We start from the raw sequence: 26,335 nt of genomic DNA on the forward strand, positions 1-26,335 counted from the left end.
AGTCGGTAAAATCGAACTCTGTAACAGTCAAATAAATGTAAATTATTTATCCTTATTTCACTTACATATATAAAAGCTGTCTGAGAGAGAAGAAATATAAAAATAATATCTAAGGAATATAATACGTTTTTTAATTAAATACGTTTCTGTACTTTTATTATAAGAAATAGTAAAAACATATATATAACACATACAATTCCTTTATAAGAGAGATGTTTGTTTTTCATATCATTATATTAAATACACTATTTTCTTTTTTTTTCTAAAGAGGAAGATCACAAATTAACAAGTTACAGTATTTTTTCAAAAAATAATATCGATAATAAAAAAGTCTATCAAGGCATCCTTATCGAATGTCACTTTCGACAGATTGGTTTTGAAAATTGACATATTTGTTCTATGAAGTATTGTTGATTCGAAGCCGCTGAAAAATTTCGTAGTTTTCTCATATATAAATAGATAAAAACTACAAATGCAAATTGCGATATTAAATTTAAATTTACATACATTTTATTGCAATTTTACAGCATTAGTATAATGGCCGAGAATATAACTGTAAGTAACTTATATTTGCTAAAATCTCCAAGTTGAAGGAGTTAGGTTATCCGATTTTTAATTATTTTAGGAAAATACTGAATCACTGTCGGAAAATGTTTCTGTATCGGATCAATTAATTACTAGTCCACCAGGTACAGATGGAAATTTTACCCAATCTAGCTATGAAACACCTGGATGGTCTGAAGATACAGGTATTTCTTATAAATCATTTATGGTCATGTGTACAAATTTTAATTGCAGATAATCAAACACAGGGAAGTGAAAAACAGTTACCCTCTTTAATGGCTTTGAAAGTCGACCCTCCTAAGCAAAGTGATCCTGAAGGAAATACAGAAGTGGTTCTTCCACAAGTATTAGAGGATGTATTGGCATTGAAAAATCAGAGGGCATTAGAGTTAGGAACTGAGGAGGATGCTCAGGATAAGCAAAAAAATCGCTCAGAAAGAGAACCATTATGGGAAAAGGATGATAACATTGTAAATAATTAATTAAATTATTTTCATATGGATTTTAGTTAATAATTATGTTGTAGGATCCTGCTGTTGAAGGCGAGGATGAAGATGCTCCTTCTAAAGAGAAGGTTAGTAAAAATAAAAAGAAGAAAAAGAGAAAAAGAAACAGAAAAAATCGGGAAAATCAGGAAAAAGAAATAAGTAATGAAGAAAAATTAGAAAAAGAAAAAAATAAGAATGGTGTTAGTGAGGAAATACCTGAGTTAAAGGAAGATGTAGAAATTGAGTAATGAATGACAAACCATTTTTCGATAAAAGATAATTCATAATGTATTTTTAGATATGTACAAGAAACAATTGGTTTACATGAGTTAGCTCCACAGTATCGTCAGTTTTATTCAATTTTTGAACAATTTAAAATATCAGAAGCAAAATCAAATATACCCCCACCAGTGTTAGCAACACCAACATCTTTATCAGGTCAGCCAAAATTAAATCATGATATGCTTGATGACAATGATGATTTAGATGATGTAAGTTTCTTAATTAAAATAGTTTCCATTTCTGTGAACATATTGTTGAAATTACATTTTAGAAAAAAGGGGAAGATAAGTCAAAAATGTCTAAGAGAAAGCTGAAGAAACTATCAAGGTTGAGTGTGGCTGAACTGAAACAACTCGTTAATAGGCCAGATGTTGTTGAAATGCATGATGTGACTGCTCGCGATCCGAAGTTGTTGGTACAGTTAAAGGCACATAGGAATACAGTTCAGGTAATTTTCATAATTATACTAAATTATACATATAATATATTATAGTAGCAAGGAACTTATTTACTTAGTATTGTAGTATTATTGTGTAAAAAGGAATGTTGCCAGTTGCAATGTACCTGAGTTTGATTAGATTGTCTAAACAGTAAAATTTAGTCCAATCAGATATTGGGAATCTCACTATTAATATCAATTGAACAAAATTAAGTTTTGTGTTTTCCATTTTTTGTTTTCTGTTCTATTCCCTTGCTCTTGAGTTGTTTCTTGTTTTCTGTATTTCTTCTTTTTTATGTATGTGTTCATATTGTGGGTTCATATTACTATTATGGGGAGTATATATTCCAGTAAATTCGTTCTTAATTTTACCTGTGTTTTAGTAGGTCAATGCTACCAAACAAAAAAAAAGTAGTGGAGAATTAATAAGGCTAATATTTGTATTTATATGTAAATTTGAAATGGTGTACAAATACTGTTGTACAGGTGCAGCTACCCTATTTCTGTTCGGAAGTAAAGTAACTTTTAATATTATCTAATAGGTCCCAAGACACTGGTGTTTTAAAAGGAAGTACTTACAAGGCAAAAGAGGCATTGAGAAACCTCCCTTTAATTTACCAGATTTCATTAAACGTACTGGGATTATGGAGATGCGTGCATCCCTCCAAGAGAAAGACGAATCGAAAACATTGAAGGCGAAAATGAGAGAACGCACCAGGCCAAAGCTGGGCAAAATTGATATTGACTATCAGAAATTACACGATGCTTTCTTCAAGTATGTAAAATGTTGGTAATATATTATGTATAATGTACTATGTTGTTTATTATTTTTAGGTGGCAGACAAAGCCAAAGATGACAATTCATGGTGATTTATATTATGAAGGCAAGGAATTTGAAACTAGATTGAAAGAGAAGAAGCCTGGGGATCTCTCAGAAGAACTCAGAACGGCTTTGGGTATGCCGGTTGGTCCAAATGCAAATAAGGTATGTACAATTGATTCATATTTTATTACCCGCGACTTTTATTTGAGACCTGATCAGACACCGTTACTGTCGAGACAATGTACAAAAAATAACAGTTTATAATAAATGGTGCAATGAATCAGGATCTCTTTGTAAAGTCTGTTTGTAAGTGCTAAAAGTTGATGAAGACTTAATCGAACCAAACTAAAGTTGCTGTTAAAAGAAAGCCGTTTAGCTCATGTTTTATTCTCCAATCACGTTGATATAATTGTCCATTAAATATATTTAACAGGTACCTCCTCCATGGCTCATTGCCATGCAAAGATACGGACCACCACCTAGCTACCCTAACTTGAAGATACCAGGATTGAATGCTCCCATTCCGGATGGATGCTCCTTCGGTTATCATGCCGGAGGTTGGGGTAAACCACCGGTTGACGAGAATGGCAAACCTTTATACGGTGATGTTTTTGGTACAAATCAGAGTCACATTGATGTAAGTATTTGGGAGGAGCTTAAATTGGATAGACTATAAAAAAAATTTAACAGGACATCGGTGAAGATCCGTCTATTGATCGGTCGCTGTGGGGTGAATTGGAGTCCGAATCGGAAGAAGAGAGCGAGGAGGAGGAGGAGGAAGAGGAAGGAGAGACACAAGCCGCCGATGAGTCAGGTAAGCTCAAACCGTTTGTTTTTCGTTATGTTGCTTTGAAACCTTATTTTGTATATACTTTCAGGGCTGGTGACACCAGCCGAAGGGTTGGTGACTCCGAGCGGTATTACGAGTATCCCCGCGGGAATGGAGACACCGGAGGCGATTGAGTTGCGAAAGAAGAAGATTGAAAGTGAAATGGAAGGGTATTGACCGATTTAAAATTTTTTAAAATTGTTTATTATGGTACTCTTTTTTTTAGGAACGAAACCCCGGCGTTGTACCATGTTATTCCCGAAAAACGCAACGACAGGATAGGTAATTCGATGATGGGAAGCGTGCACGTGTATGATTTGGCATCGGTAGGCGCTGGACAAAATCCAGTACCAATTCGAAGGTTAGTGTTGTGTTATATATGTTCAGGGTGTTGAGATAACTTGACGGCATAATAACTTTATTATATATTGTTTAAAAGTATGAAATGAACACGCTAGAGTTAAGTTTAATATCGAAGTCTTCCTGCTGGGCACAGTGTTTGATGCCATAAATACAACTGTGTTGGATCATAAATTGAAATTTTGAGTATATCACCTAAATATTGTATAGTCCAGTCCTAAATATTGTACATTGTTTCTTTGAAAATAGCTTAGTACATATAGACAAAGAATCTAAAACGTTGTTACGCTGAAGTTTTATGATCTAGTCATTCCCAAGTTCGCATTTTATTTTGGAAACAGTTAAATTTTCATACATTTTGCAACATTCAATTTTCACAGTTCCCCCAGAAAATTAATTTTCAGGGCATTTCCGAGATATCTAAAAGAATAAGGAGTTAAACCAAAAGAAAAAGGAAAATATTGAAATAGATTTTTTTTTCATCTGATGGGACTTTTTCTCATTACTCATTTTAAAATTATCTTTATATGCATCCAAAATATCTTGTTCCAATTTCTCTAACAGATATATTTAAGTACTGTCATATTTCCGTCTTAATATCTGCATATATTTTATCCCCTCTGCTATGGGGATCATTTTCTTGTCGAATTAAACTCGTACTGTTGATATTCAATATTTATCCATTTATCTTTTATAAATATTCAGCTGTTGTTTGCGTCTGCACAACTTCCAAAATAATGGATGTATTGATTTGAAAAATCAACATTTTTATCTGCTTCTATTCCGAAATTCAGATGGAAATGGAAAATTCTAATTGTTTTTGGTCGTCTTATAATTCATAGTCAGAGATAGTTGGCGTTGGTAATCGTTGTCATATTAAATTCTTTTATTTCCTCCATTTTTTTGATGATCAACATAAGACTGGAAGGTAGGAACGAAGAGGTTGAAGAGACATCTACGCGACCCAAGAAGTAATTAATGATAAATGTTTTTAAAAAACTCTACCTTTTTACGGGTTTCGGTGACATTTTATTTCCTTCATTGAATTTAAGCGACCCAAAACATGGCTGCACGTTTTTTGAGCCTTCTTGATTAGATGGATTTTGGGGTTATTAGTCGGGTCGCTGGTAAAAGTATTTTCGTTAATCCTCGTTTTCGTTCGAAGAATTTGACAACGTTCTCTCAGATTTTTTGTTTTAATCGGTTCATTGATCGATTCACAATTTAGTCATCGCATACTTCTGTATGCAATGACTAAATTATGTTCTGTAGTCTCTAACAATTAATTCCTCAGTTTATATATACATATTTTCTTTAATATTCCTTTTTAAAAATACTAGAAGCGAGAAAGAAGGAATGGTCGAGTTGGCGTTGGATCCTTCAGAATTGGATATGGACAGCGATGCCATGGCCGTCAGGTACGAGCAGCAAATGAGAGAAAACCAATCACAGTTGCAAAAGGAGGATTTGAGCGATATGTTGGCTGAATACGTCGCCAAACAAAAGGTAACGGTTGTTTTTTCTTGATGGCATGTAACATGTGTTAAACATAATTTTTTGTTTTACAGAACAAAAGGAAACGACAGCAACAAGAATCGAAAACAGCCAAAAAATACAAGGAATTCAAGTTTTAAATTCTATATCATTCAGTCATTTTCGTATCGGAATTATCTTTAATGTGGTTAGATTAAGTGGTTCAAAAACTTCAATAAAGAAAAGCCCTTTATTACTTATAGTAATTTTTTTATTTATTTTACAAATTCACCCATTTTAAATACATAGAAAAATAAATGGAAACTAGTCGAAAACTAAATTGAAGTTCAAATAAATATCTTTATCGGATAAAAATATTTACACGTTACAAACAGAATATAAAGTTCGTATATATATATATATCAATTTTAAGGTTTAATACATAAAACAGGTTGGGAATATTAAGTGCAAATATTCAAATACTAAGATATAAAAATTAAATAAGATCGGCCACGTTCATAGGCATCTCGTCAATTTGTGTCGAATAATATTGTTCAATATCTCTCAAAATCCTAATATCATCGGACTTTACAAAGTTGATGGCGACACCCTTTCTTCCAAAACGGCCTGACCTGCCGATTCTGTGAATATACAACTCACGATTGTTCGGGAGGTCATAGTTGATTACTAAACTGACTTGTTGGACATCAATTCCTGTTGAAATAAAAGAAGTTAATAATTTTTAAAATCCCCATAAAAAAATATTGATATATTTATAGGATTTAAAAGAGAATATTGGATCAAAAACACTTTCAGAAGCATTGACACCACATACAGTTCAAGCCGATTAGAAAAAATCTTTACATACCTCTAGCCCAAACATCTGTTGTGATCAAAACTCTGCTTTGTCCTGACCTGAATTCCTTCATAATATTGTCTCTCTCCTTTTGGGGCATATCACCATGCATACAGCTAACAGTGAAATTGCTTTCCCTCATCTTTTCGGTTAACCAATCCACCTTCCTCTTGGTATTACAAAATATTACAGCCTGGGTGATTGTGAGTGTATCATACAGATCACACAATGTATCAAACTTCCATTCCTCCCTTTCCACAGCAACAAAGAACTGTTTGATCCCTTCTAGTGTCAATTCATCACGTTTTACCAGAATTCTGATGGGGTCAGTCATGAATTTTGAGGTGATCTCCAGAATTTCATGAGGTAATGTAGCAGAAATCAATACTACTTGTGTGGATGGTGGCAAGAATCTGTATACATCGTAAATTTGTTCTTTAAACCCTTTGTTAAGCATCTCATCGGCTTCATCAAGAACCAGCATTTTAACTGATCTGGTGCGAAGAGCTCTTCTTCTGATCATATCTATAATATATATTTATACATTAGTTTCATTCAAAATATAATTAAATATTGAAAACATACCATACACTCTACCAGGAGTACCACTGACTACATGTTGACCATAATCCAGTTTCCTTATATCCTCTCCTAAATTGGTTCCACCGATGCAGGCATGACACTGAACATTCATGAAATCACCCAAAGCCAAAATAACCTTTTGAATTTGTACAGCCAACTCTCTTGTCGGTGATAAACATAACACTTGTGTTTCACGCACTGTTAAATCCAATGTTTGCAAAATAGAAATGGAGAAAGTTGCTGTTTTTCCAGTTCCGGATTGAGCCTGAGCAATAACATCTCTGCCTTTTATGATCGGTCTGATAGCTCTTTGCTGGATGGCTGATGGTTTTTCAAAACCTGAGAAATAACAATGTTTACAAAAATATATACAATATTGACCTTGAAGAATATGTGATCAGGGTTATAGTTTGATGAATGATTTAAGATTGTATTACGGTAAAATGATCTTGAAACAAGGTTATAAACTGACCCAGATTAATCGACTTTCTATTTATCTTAGAGAACGTGAACTCAAATAATGAAAACTCATACTAATGATAAAATTAATACGTACCGTATGCGTATATACCCCTCGTCAATTCCTCCCTCAGGTTCATGCGGGAGAACTTATCAATGACCTCAACATCTTCACTAGTTTCAAATTCGACATTGGATAAATCTTCGTAAACGGAGCTTCGACCTTTATTCGTCGCCATATTCGTATTAATAAAAATTATCTTTCCTACAAACGTAAATGGGGAATATTGTTGTTACAAGCTAGCTAACCTGCAGAGCAGATACAAACGACGTGCGAGAGAGACTGATATTTTTTTTTCAGTTTTTTGTCATATATAGTTCACTTGACAAAGGCTAGGTGGCCTGAACCAATTGAAGTTCAATGTTGCCAAATCATTTTATTATATATATGATTGTTATTGATATAGTTATATAAGTTGATTATATTGTAAGGTTACATGTAAATATTTGTAGAAGGAAATATTCAAAAGGGTTTATAGTTTTATATACGAAATAAACCAAGAATTTTAAAAATAAATATATAAATAATTTTTAAAGGGTGTATTTGATGGTAGTAATAAAAAGTTAAATTTGACATCATGAAAATGTTGATATCGTCGTAAAATTATGTATTGAGCCGAACTTTATAATAACCTATATTATTATAAGTATTTATTTGTAGTATCTATTTGGAAAAAGTAATGTTGGAGTTGCATGAAAAGCAGGGAAAATTCTCTCAATAAATTATTAATTCTTACAACTATGAAGTGATATTATGATTCATATAAATATGAAAACTTAAATAATCATATGTTTATTTTGAGAGACTCCCTAAAAATTCAATTAGTTATTTCTGTTTTTGTTTAACTGTATCTATCTTACAGTCCAGTTGTTTCTCCATGTCATTATTTTTTAATATTTATTGCAAAATGGTGCAGTTTTGAGGAAGAGGGTAGGATATTGAGTTTCTATTGTTTTTGCGTGCCAACATTTAAATTATTATTATTAAAGATATGTTTTTATTAATACGTCTAACAGTCAGAAGTTAAAGGATATTTCGTAATTAAGTAAAATTAAGCATTTTCAAGGAGATGTTCAGGGTTTACTTTCTGAAATTGACTTTCTAATATTTCGATATTTCCCAACATTATTGTAAGAAAAATGACTTATTTATTATGGCGGATATTTGACATACGACATATTTCCAGTTTAGTGACAAATCCATTTCATATAATGTTGCCTGTTACAAAATATTTACTTTAGACAACTTCATGCTTTTTAAGATTTCCGACCAAAATTTAACAGGTATACTAAGTGATAATTTACAAGCAATATACCGTCCAATAAAACCGTAAAAATGTTTTTTTTTTAATCGGTGGTTTAAATTATTCTTTCTTATTTTATCTAGTTAAAGAAAGATAGAGAGTCATCGTTGCGGAAATATGTAATTGAATTAGTCTATAAAGTTTCTTATATAATATTATAGAAATGCAACTTTTCATTCAAAACTAATTTAAAGTTATCTTTAGCAATTGGTTTTTCCAAAAAAATTCAGATATTATAAATAATATTTAATAATAAAAGTATTTTAAATGCAAATTTTAATTTCCCCAAAAAACAATAAATTAATTGTAGACGTCAGGTGACAGCTGTCACTGTAACCAGATAATTCGTGCGAGTGCCGATCATTCGCGAAAGATAGACCGACCAGGCCCAAACACAAAATAGTTTCAATTTATGTTTCCTAGCTGGTAATCGCATATCATATAATGTGAATAATAAATTTAAAGCACATTTTATTAAAAAATACTTTAACAATACAAAATTATATGACTATAATTTTACGTACAAACAATAATCCTAACATTTAAATCTTAAATATTCTCTACAACTCGGAACATACAAAGTGCTAAATAAATATTTCCTAATTTCAACATATATACTTATAATCGCAAAGACATTCACAGACTAAAAATTTGTAGACTATCGTCCATTTGCACAGTTATTATCATCGTTTATTTTTATTTACAATTATTATACGTAGAATAAATTTTAGTCGTGTAAGTTGTGATTAATCATTTTACACGTTAAAAACAATTTATATAGTTAATTATCACAAATAGACCCTCGTAGGGGATATTCCAACAATATTATTAATTTGCTTGATTGTGTCGTGAGAATAATAGCGTGGCGTTTGTTTTGTTTTGTTGAATTTTGCTGTTTGTTTTTGGAGAAGGTGCTTTCTACAAATCTCATATGAATTGGACCAATGAAATATTTTGTTAATTTTTAAACTATTTTGTTTTAAACAACTAAGTTTATTTGAGTTTGTTATTTATTCAAATTATATTGTAGAAGAAGTAGAAATCGAATGGTATATGTTTATCTTAAGGTGAAATGTTTCTTTAAAATAAAATTTTGGTTATCTGATGTTACGAAGCAAAACTTGAAGTGTTTGTGGAGGATTCATAAACTAGAATTATCCGATTGCTAAAAAAGACCATCAAAAGGCCTTGAAAACTATTTCGTAATAAGTTTTTTGTTTTAAAATAACTTCAGTTCTTTTTGGTACAGTTTATTGACGTTCTATATAATTATAGATGGAAATTATTCCGAATTTCCCGAAATTTCTCATTTAACTTAATTCGTTTTTTAATTGGTGCCATGATATTTCAATAGGAAATAAGTTAGGGCTATCTGAAGGCGCTACTAACTCGGAATTTTTATTTCTTGTTGTTTTTTTGCTTTCTAGAAAGAAAAATGTCTTTTTAAGGGGTTCTTTTCATTAATGTTGCAAACTATCAAGTAATTTTGAAAGAATTATGTCCTTTATCACAACTATTAGAAGGTGCGTTTATATTTCATGGTGGTAAAAAATTAATATTTTTTAAATTATTGTCTTCAAGTACTTTTGATTTGTCTCTCACTGAAATATTATGACATCAAATTAAGTAAAGGATTCAATTCAAATTAATTTATATATCTAAGAAAAATTAGAATAGTTTTCATCTAGAGCACCGATGAATACAATGCCAAAGTTATTGTTGTTATTGTAAGCAATGGGTGTGAAAATTTGGGGAGATAGGAAACACAACAGATGCTCTGATAGAGAACTTTCGGATGCAACACAATCATTGCTTGTGTTCAGTTATTCTATACTTTTTACTTCAGAGTATATCTACCGTTTGTTGGATTACTGAGTAGAATTTTCACTTATATCGTTAAAAAAATGCCATTGTGCAAGAAATAAAGTCAGATGACCTTATCAAAAGACTCGAGCTTCACAGAAAGGCTTTAGAAGCAATTATAAATCAAGGACTAACTAATTACCATATCAAGTTCATGAATTATTGACCCTTTCTTATTACATTTTTTAAAAATAATCATGGACAGACCCGAACTGTAACTTATTTGAAAAATGCGATGCAAATCCAAAGTGGTTATAACTGAGACATTTTTCCAACAAGAGTCGTACATTATTATTCCGTTTATTATTACTAAACATATGAAGCATGTAATAATGGACTTCTTATTATCACAGAATTGCAACCGATGAAGACATGTTTCTCAAGACATGTGGTGTACCTCGAAAAGTTATAATCGAAGACTGATAGAAACTTTGTTCATGAATCTTCGCCTTTTATCATTGTTGACCACTAAGCCGATGTATGTAATATAGGTCATCAAATGTTTTATTATAGCGATATTTTGGTATCAGGAACTAAAAATGAAATCATTAAATTCATTAATTTGGATTTTTGCTTCAAAGTATAAACACTCCGCGACAAAACTTTAGCACACCACATATTTTTCACCACATAAATGATGGAGAGAGAAGAGACGAACGTTTTCTAGTTGTTTCAAATTTTACGTTAATATTGAGGAAGAACGAAAGTTCTGCAGCAACAACTTTTAAGTGAGAAACATAAGAAATAACGCTTACAATTTGCAAGGGAACATATCTCATGAAAAACAGGGGCGTCAAGTAATAGTTTCGGACGAAAAGAAATTCATTTTGGATGGCCTTGACGGGTGTAAATATTACTATCATGATTTAAGAAAAGATTTTTCAGTAGGACAATGGACAGTAGGACTTTATTTAAATATTATTGATAGTAAAATATTTTGGTTTTTGTTAAAGACGGTAATGGAAAAATATGTAGTGTGCTAAAGTTTTGTCGTAGAGTGTACAAAAAAAGTTAGGATCGTAGTGACGCTTTTACTAACCAAGAATTTTGTGTTTTTTTTTGTTTTTGGAACACAACAAGGCTTGGAAACTAGCTCAGCTAGTCTAAATTTTTTGTGTGATTTTTTGAAACGCCAATAAACATCTTGTTAAAAAATAGAAAGTAAAAATGTTTTTAATCTATTGTAACTTATTATCTCTTGGTCCAACTCATAGGTAACTGAGCTCTTATATAATTTCATTGACAGGTGTGAGTTACTACGAGTTACAAAGTGAAGACATGTATTGTTTTGTGGAACTCTAAATATGATCTTGTGTTTAAATTAAGTCCTTTTTTTAGTTGAGCTATAATTTTTCCAAATTCCGCATCTCTATCGTCGTACAGTCTTTAATCTCGCAACCAAAGTACAAAAGAAATCTCGTTAAATGTTTACGGGTCTCTGAGGCTCGCCGATGCCGTCCCCCTTGTTCCTGGCCTCCGCCTTCTCCGATCCGCTCTGCCAGCCCGAATCCATCGTACCGTCGCTGTGGCAACCTTGACCCTGGACCTCCTCCTCCGCGTTACCTTCCCCGTAGAGCAGACCGGTCAGATTGCCTCCCAGATTCTGAATCAGGGCCGAGATGTTGGAACCGATGTTTCTGCGATTGGGTTGATTGAGATTTAGACTTTTTGGCGGGAAGCCTTTCGGGCTATTTGCAAAGTTGTAACTCCCTTTACCTTGATTGTAATAGTTCTGATCGTAATTCACTCCGGAGATGGTGTTGGCCAGGTTGCTGGAGTTCCGGAAGCCGTCGTTCTCCGGTATGACCTCGTACTGGGCGTCGGGCGCCAGGAACTGGTCCATGGTGGCGCCGGCGAAGCCGCGATGGATCGGCATCGCGTCTACGGACTCCTGGATGTAGTTCTTCGGGCAGCACTCCTCCGGGGAGATGGTGTCGTCGGTGGTCTCGGTCATGGGCGTCTGCACGCTGCTGCACAGGCTGTTCTGCGACATGTCCTTCGGCAGGAGCTGCAGGCAGGAGTCGGAGTTGAACTCCAGGTCGTCGGAGTTGGGCAGGGGGAAGGGCATCCGGCTCCTGGTCGACATCTGTCTGTTGGCCATCCTCTGCGCGAGGTAGTCTTCCTCCTCCGACTGGGGCATCTCCGGCGGCTGGGGTTTCTTTTCCTCTTTGGTTTCAACAGGTTTCTGCAGGGATATCAGCCGGGCCGATTTCTGATTCGACTCCATGGCCTCGTCGTAGAGGGACGAGTCCTGACCGTCATTCCTCACCGAGTGACAGCAACTGCTCACGTCCGCGAAGTAAACCTCGGACTCGGTGGTCTCGGGCTTCTGGGGACTGGGTTCCTGTTTTTGGAAGGCCGCGTTCTCCACCCCCTGTAACCGGGGCAGGAAGCGGGGCTGTTGCTGCTCGCCGGCGACCGGTTTGTTGTTCTCAGGTACGTTGGGTTCGTGATAATCGTTCTCCTCCTGTTCCTGATGGGTCTCCTCGGGACCGCCCTGACCGAACACGCCCTGAACGGCGGTACCGCGATGATTCGGCGGCTGATTGGCGGACTTTACCGACGCGATCTCGTTGCCCGTCCGTTTCTTGATCTTCCTCACGGGCAACGTGTGCGTGACCCTTTCCACGCAGCTCGACGTGTCGGTACTCTCGCTGTTCTCGTTGGTCTGATGGATCTCCGGCTCCGTCGTGTTCTCGTAGTTATCTTTGCTGCCGGTGTGCGCCCTGGCGCGTCGCGAGCTCCTGAACTGGTTGTTCTCGTTCATCTGACAGTGAGATTCATGCCCGTGCGGGTGGTGGTGCATGTGATGGTATCTACACAAAACACGGTTGTTGAATTTAGGGTGGACGCGGTTTAGCGGCGCGTAAGCGAGTACCTTGCCGGCGACTGGTGCATGTATCTGCGGGCGGGGGAGTTGGGATTCGAGTAGGGGGGCGGAGGGCCCCACACGTAGACGCCGCCGAGAGGAGGCCGGTTGTCTAACATGCTATAGGATCCGGTGGAGCCGGATATCTGGTCGCTCGGTACGGGGTTCTCGCCCGAGCGGTTGCTGAAGCCGTACTGGCTGTCGGCGCTGCTGGCCGCTCCTTGGTATGTCAGGGAGTTGTCTCTGTAAAAAACGAAAAAGGTTTTTCATTATCTATCTATTTATAATTTAAGTCTTGCAACTTAAGCAAATGTTCAAACTGGCAATAAGCACATAATCTTCACATAAAGTAATTATAAATTATCTATAATCAAATTTTGAGGAGAAATTTTGCTCGTATTTCAACAACAAAAAAACGGCGGAAGTGAACAGAAAACTTGGAATATTTGCTAACGACTGTATAACAAAAACATATCTCGGTCTAGAACTACAAAAAAAGTACAAGTTACAGTCAACAAGATCGACAATTCGACTAGAGATTGGGAAATACACCTTAGTAGCTCCAAATATATCCATGTCAAGTTTGTTTTGCCCCAATTAAAACCAGCATAATACTTCGGCATCCATCTTGATGGTAGGTTAAATTGAGAACATCACGTTATATATAAAACTAGCGACCCGCCCCGGCTTCGCACGGGTGCAATGCTGATACTAAATTAAATACACTACAGAAAAAATATGAACGTTGTATATAAAAACATAGCGGCCCGCTCCGACTTTGCACGGGCATAAAATATATATGCCTATGTCACTCAATGAAAACATGATTAAAATCGATCCAGTATTTTTGGTTCATTCATTACTGCCCTTGGCCTGCACGCATTAAATTTGGAGTAAAACAATTCCTCTTCCCCTATACTTACTATGAACGTTTCCTGCTATCTTTGGAATATCTAAATTCATACAATTTTTATTACATTACACATTTTTAAACGCAAATTTTAAATTTGTAATATCTCCGAAAATATTTGTTTAATTTACATGCTGTAAGGAACCATATTGATCTATATTAATTGCACACTGTATTTAACGTACTTAATTCGATAAGGATTAATGCCGTATTGCTTTAAATAGCTTCGTAAATAAGCCATTTTCTCACGTAAAAAGTAAACAATAAAAATGGTTAATGTGGGTTATCCCTAAAAGATAAACATATACCATCGCGGACTTTTTTGTAGACCTTTTTATGGTGTACAATACTGTAGTACATTAATTTGATCTAACTCGTAGGGTTAGGCAGCGTTTTTGCTAATTGCTAAATAAGCCTAAAAAATAGGTTAATTTACGACATCACGTTAGAAACCTCTAAAATTAGCAATGTTGCCTTAGTATATTATGCATGTATTATACATATAAACCTTCCTCTTGAATCACTCTATCTATTGAAAAAAACCGCATCAAAATCCGTTGCGTAGTTTTAAAGATTTAAGGGCACATAGGGATATAGGGACAGAAAAGGCGACTTTGTTTTATACTATGTAGTGATAAAACAAATGAGACTCATCAAAGAGACTCAATCAGATTCATCAAAGGACTGTACTGGTTAGCCAGAAGATAGTTCCAACTTGAACTAAGGTCAAAGGGCTTAGATTATTAGTCAATTATTAAATTTATTTGGACTTATAGGGTGCAAATATGGAGTAAAAACAAAGTTTTTCGATTAATTACTTTTATTATTTATTTTAGATTAATTATTTTACCAATGTTTATGGCTACTTAACCAACGAAGAATTACACGATGACCTCGAAATTAAAGGTATTTGTGATATAAGGTGACTAAAACACAACAATGTGGAAACAATCTATACAGCTACTGGACAACGCGCAGTATGTCAGAATATTAAAGTGAACCAAATCACACGAACTTGTGTAGTGTATAAGTCTTACACTTAATATTAATTCTTAGTATTAGCTTTGTATTCATGCAAATACACAAAGCAATAGCAATGTATTAATTTGTATATTAAGATTGTACTAAGCACATTCAAGTAAGATTTAATTAAAAAGAACTTTGGAGCTCGAAGAAGACAGAGGACGCGAATTTTCACTACAGAGGAGACATGGGTACACTATTACATTCCCGGAAGCAACATGTCAAAGCGAAGATAACCACGTCCGCGGGTTAGGTTTTGTCTATGGTGCTCAGGGACCGGCGGGGCATGCTGTACGTCGATTTCCTACGCTCTCAATGTACCATTAATCTAACCTTCTGAAAACACACGTGAAACCCGCTTATCGGTCGAAACGGAAGAGCATTCCGAGCACGAAGTGCGAATCTTCTCCAGGATAACGCGCACCCTCATACCGCGCGTCTAACGCTCGATACAATATCGGAATTAGGGTGGGAGGTACTGGAACACCTCCCCTACAGTCCAGATTTATCACCCTGCGACTACCACATGTTTGAACCACTGAAAGAAGCTCTCGGAGGTCAAAGATTCAACATTCAACACCGACGACGAGGTAGAAGAGCTCGTGCGCACATGGCTGTCCGAGTTGCCCAAGGAATTCTTCGATAACGGCATCAAAAAACTTCCGGGAAGATGGACAAAATGGGTAACTAATGAGGGGAAATGCCTAGAAAAACTGTACATTTTTGTAAATTTTTTCAATAGTAAATAAACGTGTCAGAGTATTTGTCTTGATCATGTTTGAACCACCCATAGGTCCAAAATGATATGAATAAATAATTTGAAACCTAGATTTAAGTATATTTTCTAAATCAAATATTACCTGTTGGTATCATTCTGATCTGTGTTTCCTCTGCTCCAAGGAAGTCGTCTCCAGCTCCAGCCGGGCCTACTACGACTGACGTCCGTATTGACCGGGGCGCCATCTTCCGGATTGGGCGAATAAAAGTTTCCTATTCTTCCGGGTGCCCAGAATCTATAAAATATATTTTTTTAATAATACACCGTTCTTGATGCTGTACTACATAAGATATATTAACTGCGAGAAAAAGTAATTCACGTTCTTTTAAATTATAATGTTAATATGAAAATTAAGATACTGTGAATGATGAACTAATTTTTTTACATTTTCCTGATGAACCCTCGTTGACTGTATTCTTTGAATTGTGATGTGTGTACTACAGTGATGAACTTTATTGAAATATCGGATAAACAGAGATGAATTGTTTGAGTAGCAAGTATTGAGCTTCACATGCAGTATATATAAGTAGAATATTACAACTTTATGATGGTTGTTTGGACAATAAGTAAAACGTAGTAAACCTACTGGAATACTGCCCAAAAATAGCGAGACTGATCACGTTCTTTTAAATTATAACGTTGATATGAAAATTAAGATACTGTGAATGATGAACTAATTTTTTTACATTTTCCTGATGAACCCTCGTTGACTGTATTCATTAAATTGTGATGTGTGTATTACAGTGATGAACTTTATTGAAATATCGGATAAACAGAGATGAATGGTTTGAGTAGCAAGCATTGAGCTTCACATGCAGTAGATATAAGTAGAATATTACAACTTTATGACGGTTGTTTGAACAATAAGTAAAACGTAGTAAAACTACTGGAATACTGCCCAAAAATAGCGAGACTGATCTTTTATTAAGTTCCAACTGTCAACATTTTTGATTCCGTGGAATATCAAGTATTAGATGTGGAAAGTATGCTATTATTGTTTTTATCTATTTTTTCTCTGATTTGGACTGTGTACATATGTACAGCCCTTATTTTGGTCAGCTATGAAAGCTGTATATCTCCTAAAAGTGACTAAACTTCTTCAGATTTCTTACGATGGTTCCCTTAGCTAGCCTGACACATAGATGGCGCTACTAGAATTAAATCCATATCTTTTTTAGTTAACCGTAACCTTCAAGAGATGCGTGTATAAATTTGACAGCTGTCGAATCATTAGTTTGTGAATTATAGCATTTTGAGTGAGGCAACTTTTCTTATTGAGACAAAAATGGATAAAAAGAAATTTCGCGTGTTGAGAAAATATTGCTTTTTGAAGTGAAAAGATACAGTTGAAGCAAAACTTGGATTGATGACGAGTTTCTGGAGACTGCCCCAGGAAAATCAACCATGAAGTATTGGTATGCTAAGTTTAGACGTGGTGAAATGAGGACCGAAGACGGCCGAATGAGGTTGTTACCGACGAAAACATTTAAAAAATCCACAAAATGATTTTAAATGACCGTAAAATAAAATTGAATGAAATAGCAGACACTCTAAAGATATCAACTGAACGTGTATATAATATCATTCACGAATATTTGGGTATGAGAAAGCTCTGTGCAAAGTGGGTGCCGCCTGAGCTCACTTTTGACCAAAAACAACAACGAGTTGATGATTCGGAGCAGGGTTTGAAGATGATCAAGCATAATAAACCCGAGTTTTTGCGTCGTTATATGACAGTGGATAAAACATGGCTCCATCATTTCACTCCGAACCGCACGGAATAATTTTCATTGACTACCTTGAAAAAGGAAGGACCATCAACAGCGACTGTTACATAGCGTTATTGGACCGTTCGAAGGACGAAATCGCCGAAAAACTGGCGCATTTGAAGAAAAAGTCAGTGAAAACGATGGCAAAAATCCATGAATTGTGCTTCGAATTGCTTCCTTATCCACCGTATTCTCCAGATCTGCCCCCCAGCGACTATTTCCTGTTCTCAGATCCCAAAAGAAGTTAGCTCTTGGAAAGAAGTAACTTAAAGGAGATTTTGCAATATAATCAAGACTAGAATTCGCCTCTTTCGAACGCTTTTCTTACCAATTCTTTTGTATAGTTCCGAGACTGGGACACTGTTACGGTCTGACATCTGTAAGCTTGAGGTATTTCAAATGGTTAAGGTAAATTCTACATGTTTCTTTCCGAGATTGCTTTAGAAAAGAAGTCAATAATGTAATTACTTTCAGAACGTAGGCGAGTAGTTCTTTTTCCGCCTGATGATATGATGCTTTATATTTAAACGTAGATTACCTTTTCTCACATTAAATAGTCATTTCACGACATATACCTCTCAGTGGTGTGATGAGCATCCCAAGGATACACTTGAGGCCCGGTGTTAGTTGAGGGGTACCGACACTCTTCGCAGCAACTGCAATAAGTTGTGGAGGGTACCGGTGGTCCTCTCATGGAACCGTGACTGCTCGATTGGGGAACTGATTGTTGTTGATAGAAAGATCTACATCGAAGCTCCAGTTGCTCCCAGTACATTTTCTTCTTTTCGTGACTGAAATTAAAAAGTAATTAAGTTAGGGTGTCGGTGCTAGTAAGGATACAGAACTTACCTCAGGAGTTGGTAAACTAGCATGCATGAAAATATGCACACGAGAATTCCACTAACGGATAATCCGAACATAGCTCGTAAACAGGAGTACAGAGCTCCATGGATTACTTCACAATCTGGTGTCGAATCAAACACATATCTCATGCCTGGTTGGTTAAAAATAAAATTTAACATTTAAAACTAGTATAAAAATTAAAAACAAACAGTTGATATCAAAAAAATAATTCTTAGATTTGTTTTTCATTGTGGCTCTTTCTTTCACTTTAAAAATGACGTTTCACGTGACAGGAAGCCACAACAATTTGTGTAAAAATATAAGGTACTAACTAACTATATATGGATTTTTAAATGTTCTGAACATACTAACAACAACTAAAAAAGTGCGCAAGTGAATACCTTAGGTATCTTAGATTTTTTCAAAATTGAAAAAAGTGATAAAGTATATTATTGAGAGACAATCTTCAAGAAACTTCTCAAAAAAACATTGTATATAGTCTATCCCAAGTTGATGTGAACATACTTCATCAAAATATTTAATGTATTGCCTGCCTCAGTTTGTAAATTCGTTTTAGAATCAGAAAATATTTTTTTCTCATTTTATTTTAGTTAAAAAGAGACACTGATGCTGTCTGATAAGATCGAACACTTAAACTAATGAGCCTGTCAAACTCGTTGAGGTTGTAAGTATAACCTATAAACTATTGTGTTGTGGATGTATAATTAACTGTAGTTTTTAGATGTACTATAAGGTTAAAATAAATTATATTTGATAACATTTTTGTTTCATTATTTTATTTAGATTAGAATTTTGTTATAGGTCAAGGACAAAATAAACTAAAACTCAGAGTTGATGTGGCAACATTGCACCGTTTTAACATCATACATTGAGATGACGTATATTCGCACCAATTTTTGGATAGATTATAGTATAATGTTAGTGATTGATTATGATATTTGATTATTTGTTCTTATTTGGTATAACGAGAACAAGAAGGCATGAAAATCATATCTAACATACTACAATACTGTCACATTTTTGACATTTTTGATTTAATATTTCTTCATGTGGTTTTTCTATCTATCACTACATTTGCAGATGATAATGCAATTACTTTAGTTGAATCTAATAGTAGTTGGCATAAAGAACTAATTGGCATAAATAATATCCACATCAGCTTCTGAGAGCTCGAATAGATAATGAAACATCCAGATTAAAGACAAAATGGAAAACATTCAGGAAAGCACATTGCCTATTTGGTAGATGATCCAGAAATTCAAGTTTTCAGTTGGTCTTAAATTAGTCAATCAATTAATTAATCAATTAAGTCTTAATAAGGAGCGAGTAACCACGTTAGTTAAGATTGAACATCTTCTGCGATGGTCTTTAAATTCGATCATCTCCAATGACTCTATATAAATCCTAGCTGTTAGAAAGGAGAGTGTGAATTATAATTGATTCTTTTTACTTAATAAAAGTGGGTAAGTGAATACCACATCAGTTAAAACAATCCACTTTAGAATTGTTTGAATAGTAAGCTTTCTATTGGTTCATATTAAACTCTAGAAGATCTAGATAGTAGATAGTGTATATCAATTACGATTTGATTATGATATTTGATTATTTGTTCTTATTTGGTATAACGAGAACAAGAAGGCATGAAAATCATATCTAACATACCACAATACTGTCACATTTTTGACTTTTTTGATTTAATATTTCTTCATGTAGTTTTTCCATCTATCACTACATTTGCAGATGATAATGCAATTACTTTAGTTGAATCTAGTAGTAGTTGAATAGAACTAACTGGCATAAATAATATCCACATCAGCTTCTGAGAGCTCGAAAAGATATCCTGGTATATTCATAGATAATGAAATATCCAGATTAAAGACAAAATGAAAAAAATTCAGGAAAGCACATTGCTTATTTGGTGGATGATCCAGAAATTCAAGTTTTCAGTTGGTCTTAAATTACTCAATTAATTAATTAATCAATTAAGTCTTAATAAGGAGCGAGTAACCACGTTAGTTAAGACTGAACATCTTCTGCGATGGTCTTTAAATTCGATAGTTTATCTCCAATGACCCTATATAAATCCTAGCTGTTAGAAAGGAGAGTGTGAATTATAATTGATTCTTTTTACTTAATAAAAGTGGGTAAGTGAACCACATCAGTTAAAAGAATCCACTTTAGAATTGTTTGAATAGTAAGCTTTCTATTGGTTAATATTAAACTCTAGAAGATCTAGATAGTAGATAGTGTATGTCAATACTGTTAGAGCATTAGTCATGAGCATTTATCAAGAAATTCCTCAAGAACACTATATGGTGGACTATATATACTGGAGGCATTCTGTTTGTCTTGATCATGTCTATAAAAATGAGAATGGGACGCTGGGTCGCTCTTAATGGTTGTTATTACTAACCAACAATTGTTTTATTGATTTAAAAATTTGCCTAATTATTACTTTCAGCGATTTATGCGGTTAAATTAGGAACAATTAAAGCTTTGCAGATTAATATGAATCTTTATATTCATTTATATATGAATATAAAAATATGTGTTGGCTATTTGGAACAAAATTTAAATTATCCGCATATAATGACCTGCTGTTCTATAATGAGAAAAGTAACATCAACAAAATACAACTATTTCAGAGTAAGGTTTCGAGAAGTGGATGCTATGCTAACACCCAGATGCTATAGGAACAATTATTTACACCGATATCTTTAAATTCTGATTGTCATAGAGGATATTAAGAGATTCGCGACAAAATATGAGAAAAGATCACACTATTACTTTCACATTGAACTGCTGCAGCTCTTGGATAATATTGAACTAGGATGCAGACTCAAGAGAACTAAACCATGTGAAATTGTGTACTTGTCTAGTGAAGCGTGGGTAGTGAAATGGTCAACTTTGACATTATTAGAAATAGAGTTGGCCCTTGGGTTTTCTTAGATAAATTAACCTAGTTTTATGTCACTCTAGAGGCGAATTATAAGTTAGTTGGTAACAACTAGTGAGAAATAAAAAGCATTGACTGAATAATGTCAGAATATTATATTGTTGTTTCATAATTGTTGTCATCATGACTTGGTAATCATCATTACCATTATTTTTATAATAGATTGTTGGTAAGACGCTGTTTTCTTTGACAACATTAACAATTTTTTTGTGAAATAGGAAATAAAAACAGATTATATTTTCACACACTTAATTTTTTTTTGGTCAACATCCTACGATGGTTTACGTGATCGAATACAAGAATACGCTTAACCTACCGTCGTCAGCATTGGCGTGGGCTTCTAATAATACGGAATAGCAGGTACACGTTCTCGTCTTCTGGGTATAGACGCACTCTCTCAGCGTTTGCAGCCGATTCATGTGTATGACGGTCGTGGTGATGGTTACAAGGACGCAAGTTAAGGCACACACGAGACAGCAGAGGCCGCAGACCTTAATCTGTAAAACGGCCTTAGATAATTTCGCAACATTAATAAAACTGAACCAAAAGCAAAACTAAAAGAAAAGTAAAATAATAAATAAATAAAATCAAATCGGTAACCTGGCGACCTATAAATTGGTTTTAAAGGATTTTTTTATTTAAAGCTATATTGTGAAATATTGATACAATACATTTTATTTTATTCAAATGTTTTCCTATCTTTCGAACAATTTAGGGATTCCAGCAAGTTGTAATCAGAAGGAGCAAGGTCTGGAGAATACGGCAGGTGGGGTAGCACCTTTCCAAGTATATTTAGGCCGGTTTCACCAACATGTGGTCATGCTGAAGAATAACAATGTTGTGTCTTTGCTCGTATTTCGGCTATTATTCGCACAATATTTAGCTCAAACACATCAGTTGTAGGTAATAGGGATCCTCATTAATTAGTTTCATCGAATAATGCTTACTAATCCTCGTCTTCAATTTCTTTTGGTTGTCCCGAACGCTATTTGTTTTTGGTGTCAAGATCACCTCTTTAAGAAGTCGAAACCAGTATCCACACGTTGAAATCGATAGGGTTAGCATAAGTTTCACACAATATTCGATGAACTTCAGCCACGTTTGTTTTCAAAATGAAGTAAAAAGTAAAATTATTCTCAAATTCAGATATTTCCAACGTACCGAAAAAATGTCTTGTTTACACTTCGATGAAATGAAAAGTGAAACCTGTCGGTGAGGCTTCAACATGAAATTAATTACATGTACCTGCGACTTAAAATATAGTAACAGCTGTTATAAATCCTTTAAAATTAACTTATAGGCCGATACGTAAAATATTTTAATAATTTAAATGAGTTGCACATGGGTTATACAATAAATAACAGTCCATTTCTATACTTTTTTTAAAAAGCTTGAATATAAGTGTTTATTTTAGCAATTACTGATGGTTACTGCCAAAACCTGTACAAGAAGATTTTAAGTTGCAACATAACTATATACCCATACACTACCATTCAAAGTTTGGAGACAACAAACTAATTTAAAAAATGATAATGATAGAGTAACATTAAAGAAGTTAACTGGTGGAAACACAGTTGGTGATATATTGCTGAAAATTATAACAAACTTAGTTACTAGATAAAGACAGAATATCACTGAAAATTAAAATAAACCTAGAAAATGACAGTGGTAACACGAAGTCGCAAAAAAAGTATTATTAGTTCAAAGTGACAATATTAAAAAGCGTTTTTCAATAAGACAATTTTGAAGCTCTTACACAGGTAAAGTCACTAATTCTGACGGTGCACCAAAAACGCTAACATCAAGGTCATTTAAAGACATGCAATAGCTACCAGTCTACAACAAAACGAAATAACTACTCTACTTAACTAGCATATACTTAATTTACATAAAAAGTTAAAAGTACACGAAATGTGTCATTTAAAAGGTAGGTGTACCACAAGGAAGTGTACTGGGACCAATGCTTTATCTACTCTACACTTAAAAATATTACGATGGCTACATTTATCGATGATACTGCGATTATAGCTGTTGGAGACAATAGTGAAGAAGCCTCACGAAAATTACAACAGGCAAGTGACAATATAAATAATTGGACACTTGGCTTGTAAAATAAGAATTAATGAAAGTAAATCTGTACATGTGTAGTTCACCTATAAATAGACCGTACAAGCACCCATAACATTAAATAATACTATCATTCCATATAGCAACAACGCTAAATATCTCGGAATGAATCTCGATGCAAAACTTCGCTGGAAGGAACATATAAAGAAGAAAAGAAAAGAACTGGAATTGAAATATAGGAAAATGTACTGGCTAATTGGAAGAAAATCACAATTATCAGTACATAATAAATTGCTATTATATAAGCAAATATTGAAACCTATATGGACATACGGAGTTCAATTATGGGGATGTTCTGCAAAGAGTAACATTAATAAAATACAAATTTTTCAGAACGAAGTCTTGAGAGGTATTGTGGGTGCACCCAAATACTATAGGACTGATTATCTACCTCCAGACCTTCAGATACCCACAGTCAGTCAAGAAATCATGAGAATTGTAAGTGGGCATGAGGAAAGACTCCATTCTCACACGAATATTGAAATATTACAACTATTGAATACCACCAGAACAGGACACAGACTCAAAAGAATCAAACCATCTGATCTTGTGTAGTGTTGTGTAGTGAGGTGCATATATTAAAAAATTCAGCAGTGACATGTATAAACATTATTTCGCCAGAGACTGAGATATGGCCGATGGGCTCTCCTAGTTATATACCTATATTTAAGTTATCATAAAGACAAATTGTAGGTTAGACGGAAACGACTAGTAACAATATATTAAAGAATAATCAAGTAAAATATATTGCTTTTGAGCAAACTATCGAGAACATATCAAGTTTGAAGAGTTGGTTTATGCGGTGGACATTTGAATTTCACTATAATAGTATAATGCCGAATTTTCGCCATGAATGGCATTGCACGAAATATCTTCAAAATATCCTCCTAAAATATCCACCTGAGGATGAAGGGTATAAGAAGGTTCTCATTCAAGCAGCATATAAAATATGTATGGATATTTGGAAACAATGCCAATGCTTGATTGATTGATGTACGATTGTATTTCATTAATTCCACAATGCTTTACGCTATTTTAAAATATAAACTTACCAAATAACTATATCTATTCTTTCTTCTTGCCAAACTTATTACACAAAGGCCAGTCAGGATAAGCTGCAAAATGACGAATTGCAAAATAACTGCAGAATTAGTTTGTTGCCGGAATACTTACCATTGTAGCAGGCACAAATGTAGGAATTGTTTCGAAATATCCCAAGGTGGACGTATAACTTCGTAGCAGGAAATACACCGCCAGGAACAATGCTCCCAGTATTGTCGCCAGACCACCGCAGGCACAACACCAGAAGACATATTTTCTAATTCCCCCGCTTGGAGGGCTTGCTGTAATTGAAATAATCCCTCAAAAATTTCGTCTGTAATAGGTTTTATTGTAAATTTGTAAGATACGATCTACTGCTCGAGAAGAATAGCACTTATTTGTGTAGTTATGTAATTTCTTTCAATTTAATTGGAGATGTGACATTGGCTATATGTCCACAGCCACACAGTTCTTTATGCTTTCTTGATATTTTAATTAATAAGGAACTAAATTTATTTTTGCTGATAAGACTAGTGTGGGACAAATATATCAGTGTGTATTAGTAACTGAAGTTAAGAGTTAATTTAACACTTGTACATTATACAACTTCATGTAGCTTCGTTAGCTTCAATCTTTGATTTCTTGCGCATTGTCCAGTAGTTGTACTATTTCCATGTTGCTGTGATTTAGTAACCTTCTTTCATGTGTTACGACGAAATCTCTCCGTATATGTATTTGATTTCGAGGTCATCATGCAATTCTTCGTTGATTACGTAGCGACAAGCATTGGTAATTAATTGAAGAACTTAACTAACATACACTAAATATTCACACAAGTTCGTATGGTTTTGTTCGTTTCAATCTCCTGACATCCTGCGCGCTGTCCAGCAGTTGTATTGCTTCCACGTTAGTATGATTTAGTAATCTTCTTTCGTGTTTCAAGGCGAAATCCCGCACAACTTCGCAAATCCATTTGATTTCCAGGTCATCGTGCAGTTCTTCATTGGTTACATGGTGATAGGCATTGGTAATTAATTGAAGAACTTAACTAACATACACTAAATATTCACACAAGTTCGTATGGTTTTGTTCGTTTCAATCTCCTGACATCCTGCGCGCCGTCCAGCAGTTGTATTGCTTCCACGTTAGTATGATTTAGTAATCTTCTTTCGTGTTTCAAGGCGAAATCCTGCACAACTTCGCAAATCCATTTGATTTCCAGGTCATTGTACAGTTCTTCATTGGTTACATGGTGATAGGCATTGGTAATTAATTGAAGAGCTTAACTAACATACACTAAATATTCACACAAGTTCGTATGGTTTTGTTCGTTTCAATCTCCTGACATCCTGCGCCCTGTCCAGTAGTTGTATTGCTTCCACGTTAGTATAATCTTCTTTCGTGTTTCAAGGCGAAATCCTGCACAACTTCGCAAATCCATTTGATTTCCAGGTCATCGTGCAGTTCTTCATTGGTTACATAACGATAGGCATTGGTAATTAATCGAATAACCTTGTTTTGACAGCGCTGTATGACTAACTGATTTGGCTTTATAATTGTATTATAGATCAACCTCTTTGATTTTAGATCAAGTTGAGAGTATCTTCCGACTAACC

The 26,335-nt window shown here is 34.6% G+C and overlaps 3 protein-coding genes across 9 annotated transcripts in view; 1 reads left to right on the forward strand and 2 right to left on the reverse strand.

Moving 5' to 3' along the window:
* Positions 1–385: 385 nt before the first annotated feature.
* On the forward strand, positions 386–5,518 carry Sf3b2 (Splicing factor 3b subunit 2). The gene is made up of 14 exons (XM_076402466.1): positions 386–555; positions 626–749; positions 799–1,034; positions 1,091–1,296; positions 1,351–1,543; positions 1,606–1,782; positions 2,316–2,548; positions 2,608–2,758; positions 3,030–3,233; positions 3,287–3,410; positions 3,475–3,595; positions 3,652–3,786; positions 5,126–5,291; positions 5,354–5,518. Exons 1-14 carry the CDS (start codon positions 538–540, stop codon positions 5,417–5,419), a joined length of 2,154 nt encoding a protein of 717 aa, XP_076258581.1. The 5' UTR covers positions 386–537; the 3' UTR covers positions 5,420–5,518.
* On the reverse strand, positions 5,508–7,517 carry LOC143195394 (eukaryotic initiation factor 4A-III). The gene is made up of 4 exons (XM_076402469.1): positions 7,253–7,517; positions 6,700–7,035; positions 6,127–6,639; positions 5,508–5,972 (listed from the first exon to the last, which is right to left on the reverse strand). The coding sequence occupies exons 1-4, from the start codon at positions 7,392–7,394 to the stop codon at positions 5,755–5,757; spliced, it is 1,209 nt and encodes a 402-aa protein (XP_076258584.1). The 5' UTR covers positions 7,395–7,517; the 3' UTR covers positions 5,508–5,754.
* Positions 7,518–8,973: 1,456 nt separating this feature from the next.
* Positions 8,974–26,335, reverse strand: part of LOC143195398 (uncharacterized) — an 87,025-nt gene continuing 69,663 nt past the window's right edge. The window contains exons 5-14 of one of the 7 annotated variants that reach the window (XR_013005526.1): positions 24,852–25,021; positions 24,731–24,793; positions 21,868–22,048; positions 18,581–18,725; positions 18,307–18,522; positions 16,045–16,197; positions 13,261–13,494; positions 12,099–13,198; positions 11,386–12,019; positions 9,947–11,238 (exon numbers count right to left, since the gene is read on the reverse strand). Coding sequence is in view for 5 of the 7 variants with exons in the window: in XM_076402476.1 (XP_076258591.1) it covers positions 11,803–13,198; positions 13,261–13,494; positions 16,045–16,197; positions 18,307–18,522; positions 18,581–18,725; positions 21,868–22,060; positions 24,731–24,793; positions 24,852–25,021 (2,570 nt within the window). In the remaining 2 variants the exon portion in view is untranslated. Of the gene's footprint in view, positions 13,199–13,260; positions 13,495–16,044; positions 16,198–18,306; positions 18,523–18,580; positions 18,726–21,867; positions 22,061–24,730; positions 24,794–24,851; positions 25,022–26,335 lie in introns of all 7 variants that reach the window. The other 6 variants (XR_013005527.1, XM_076402475.1, XM_076402474.1 and 3 more) reach the window with 6 other exon arrangements.

This window comes from Rhynchophorus ferrugineus, unplaced genomic scaffold, assembly GCF_030347505.1.
Source record: "Rhynchophorus ferrugineus isolate W39M unplaced genomic scaffold, kcgeb_rfMv2 rfM4, whole genome shotgun sequence".
Taxonomy (NCBI): Eukaryota; Metazoa; Arthropoda; class Insecta; order Coleoptera; family Curculionidae; genus Rhynchophorus; species Rhynchophorus ferrugineus.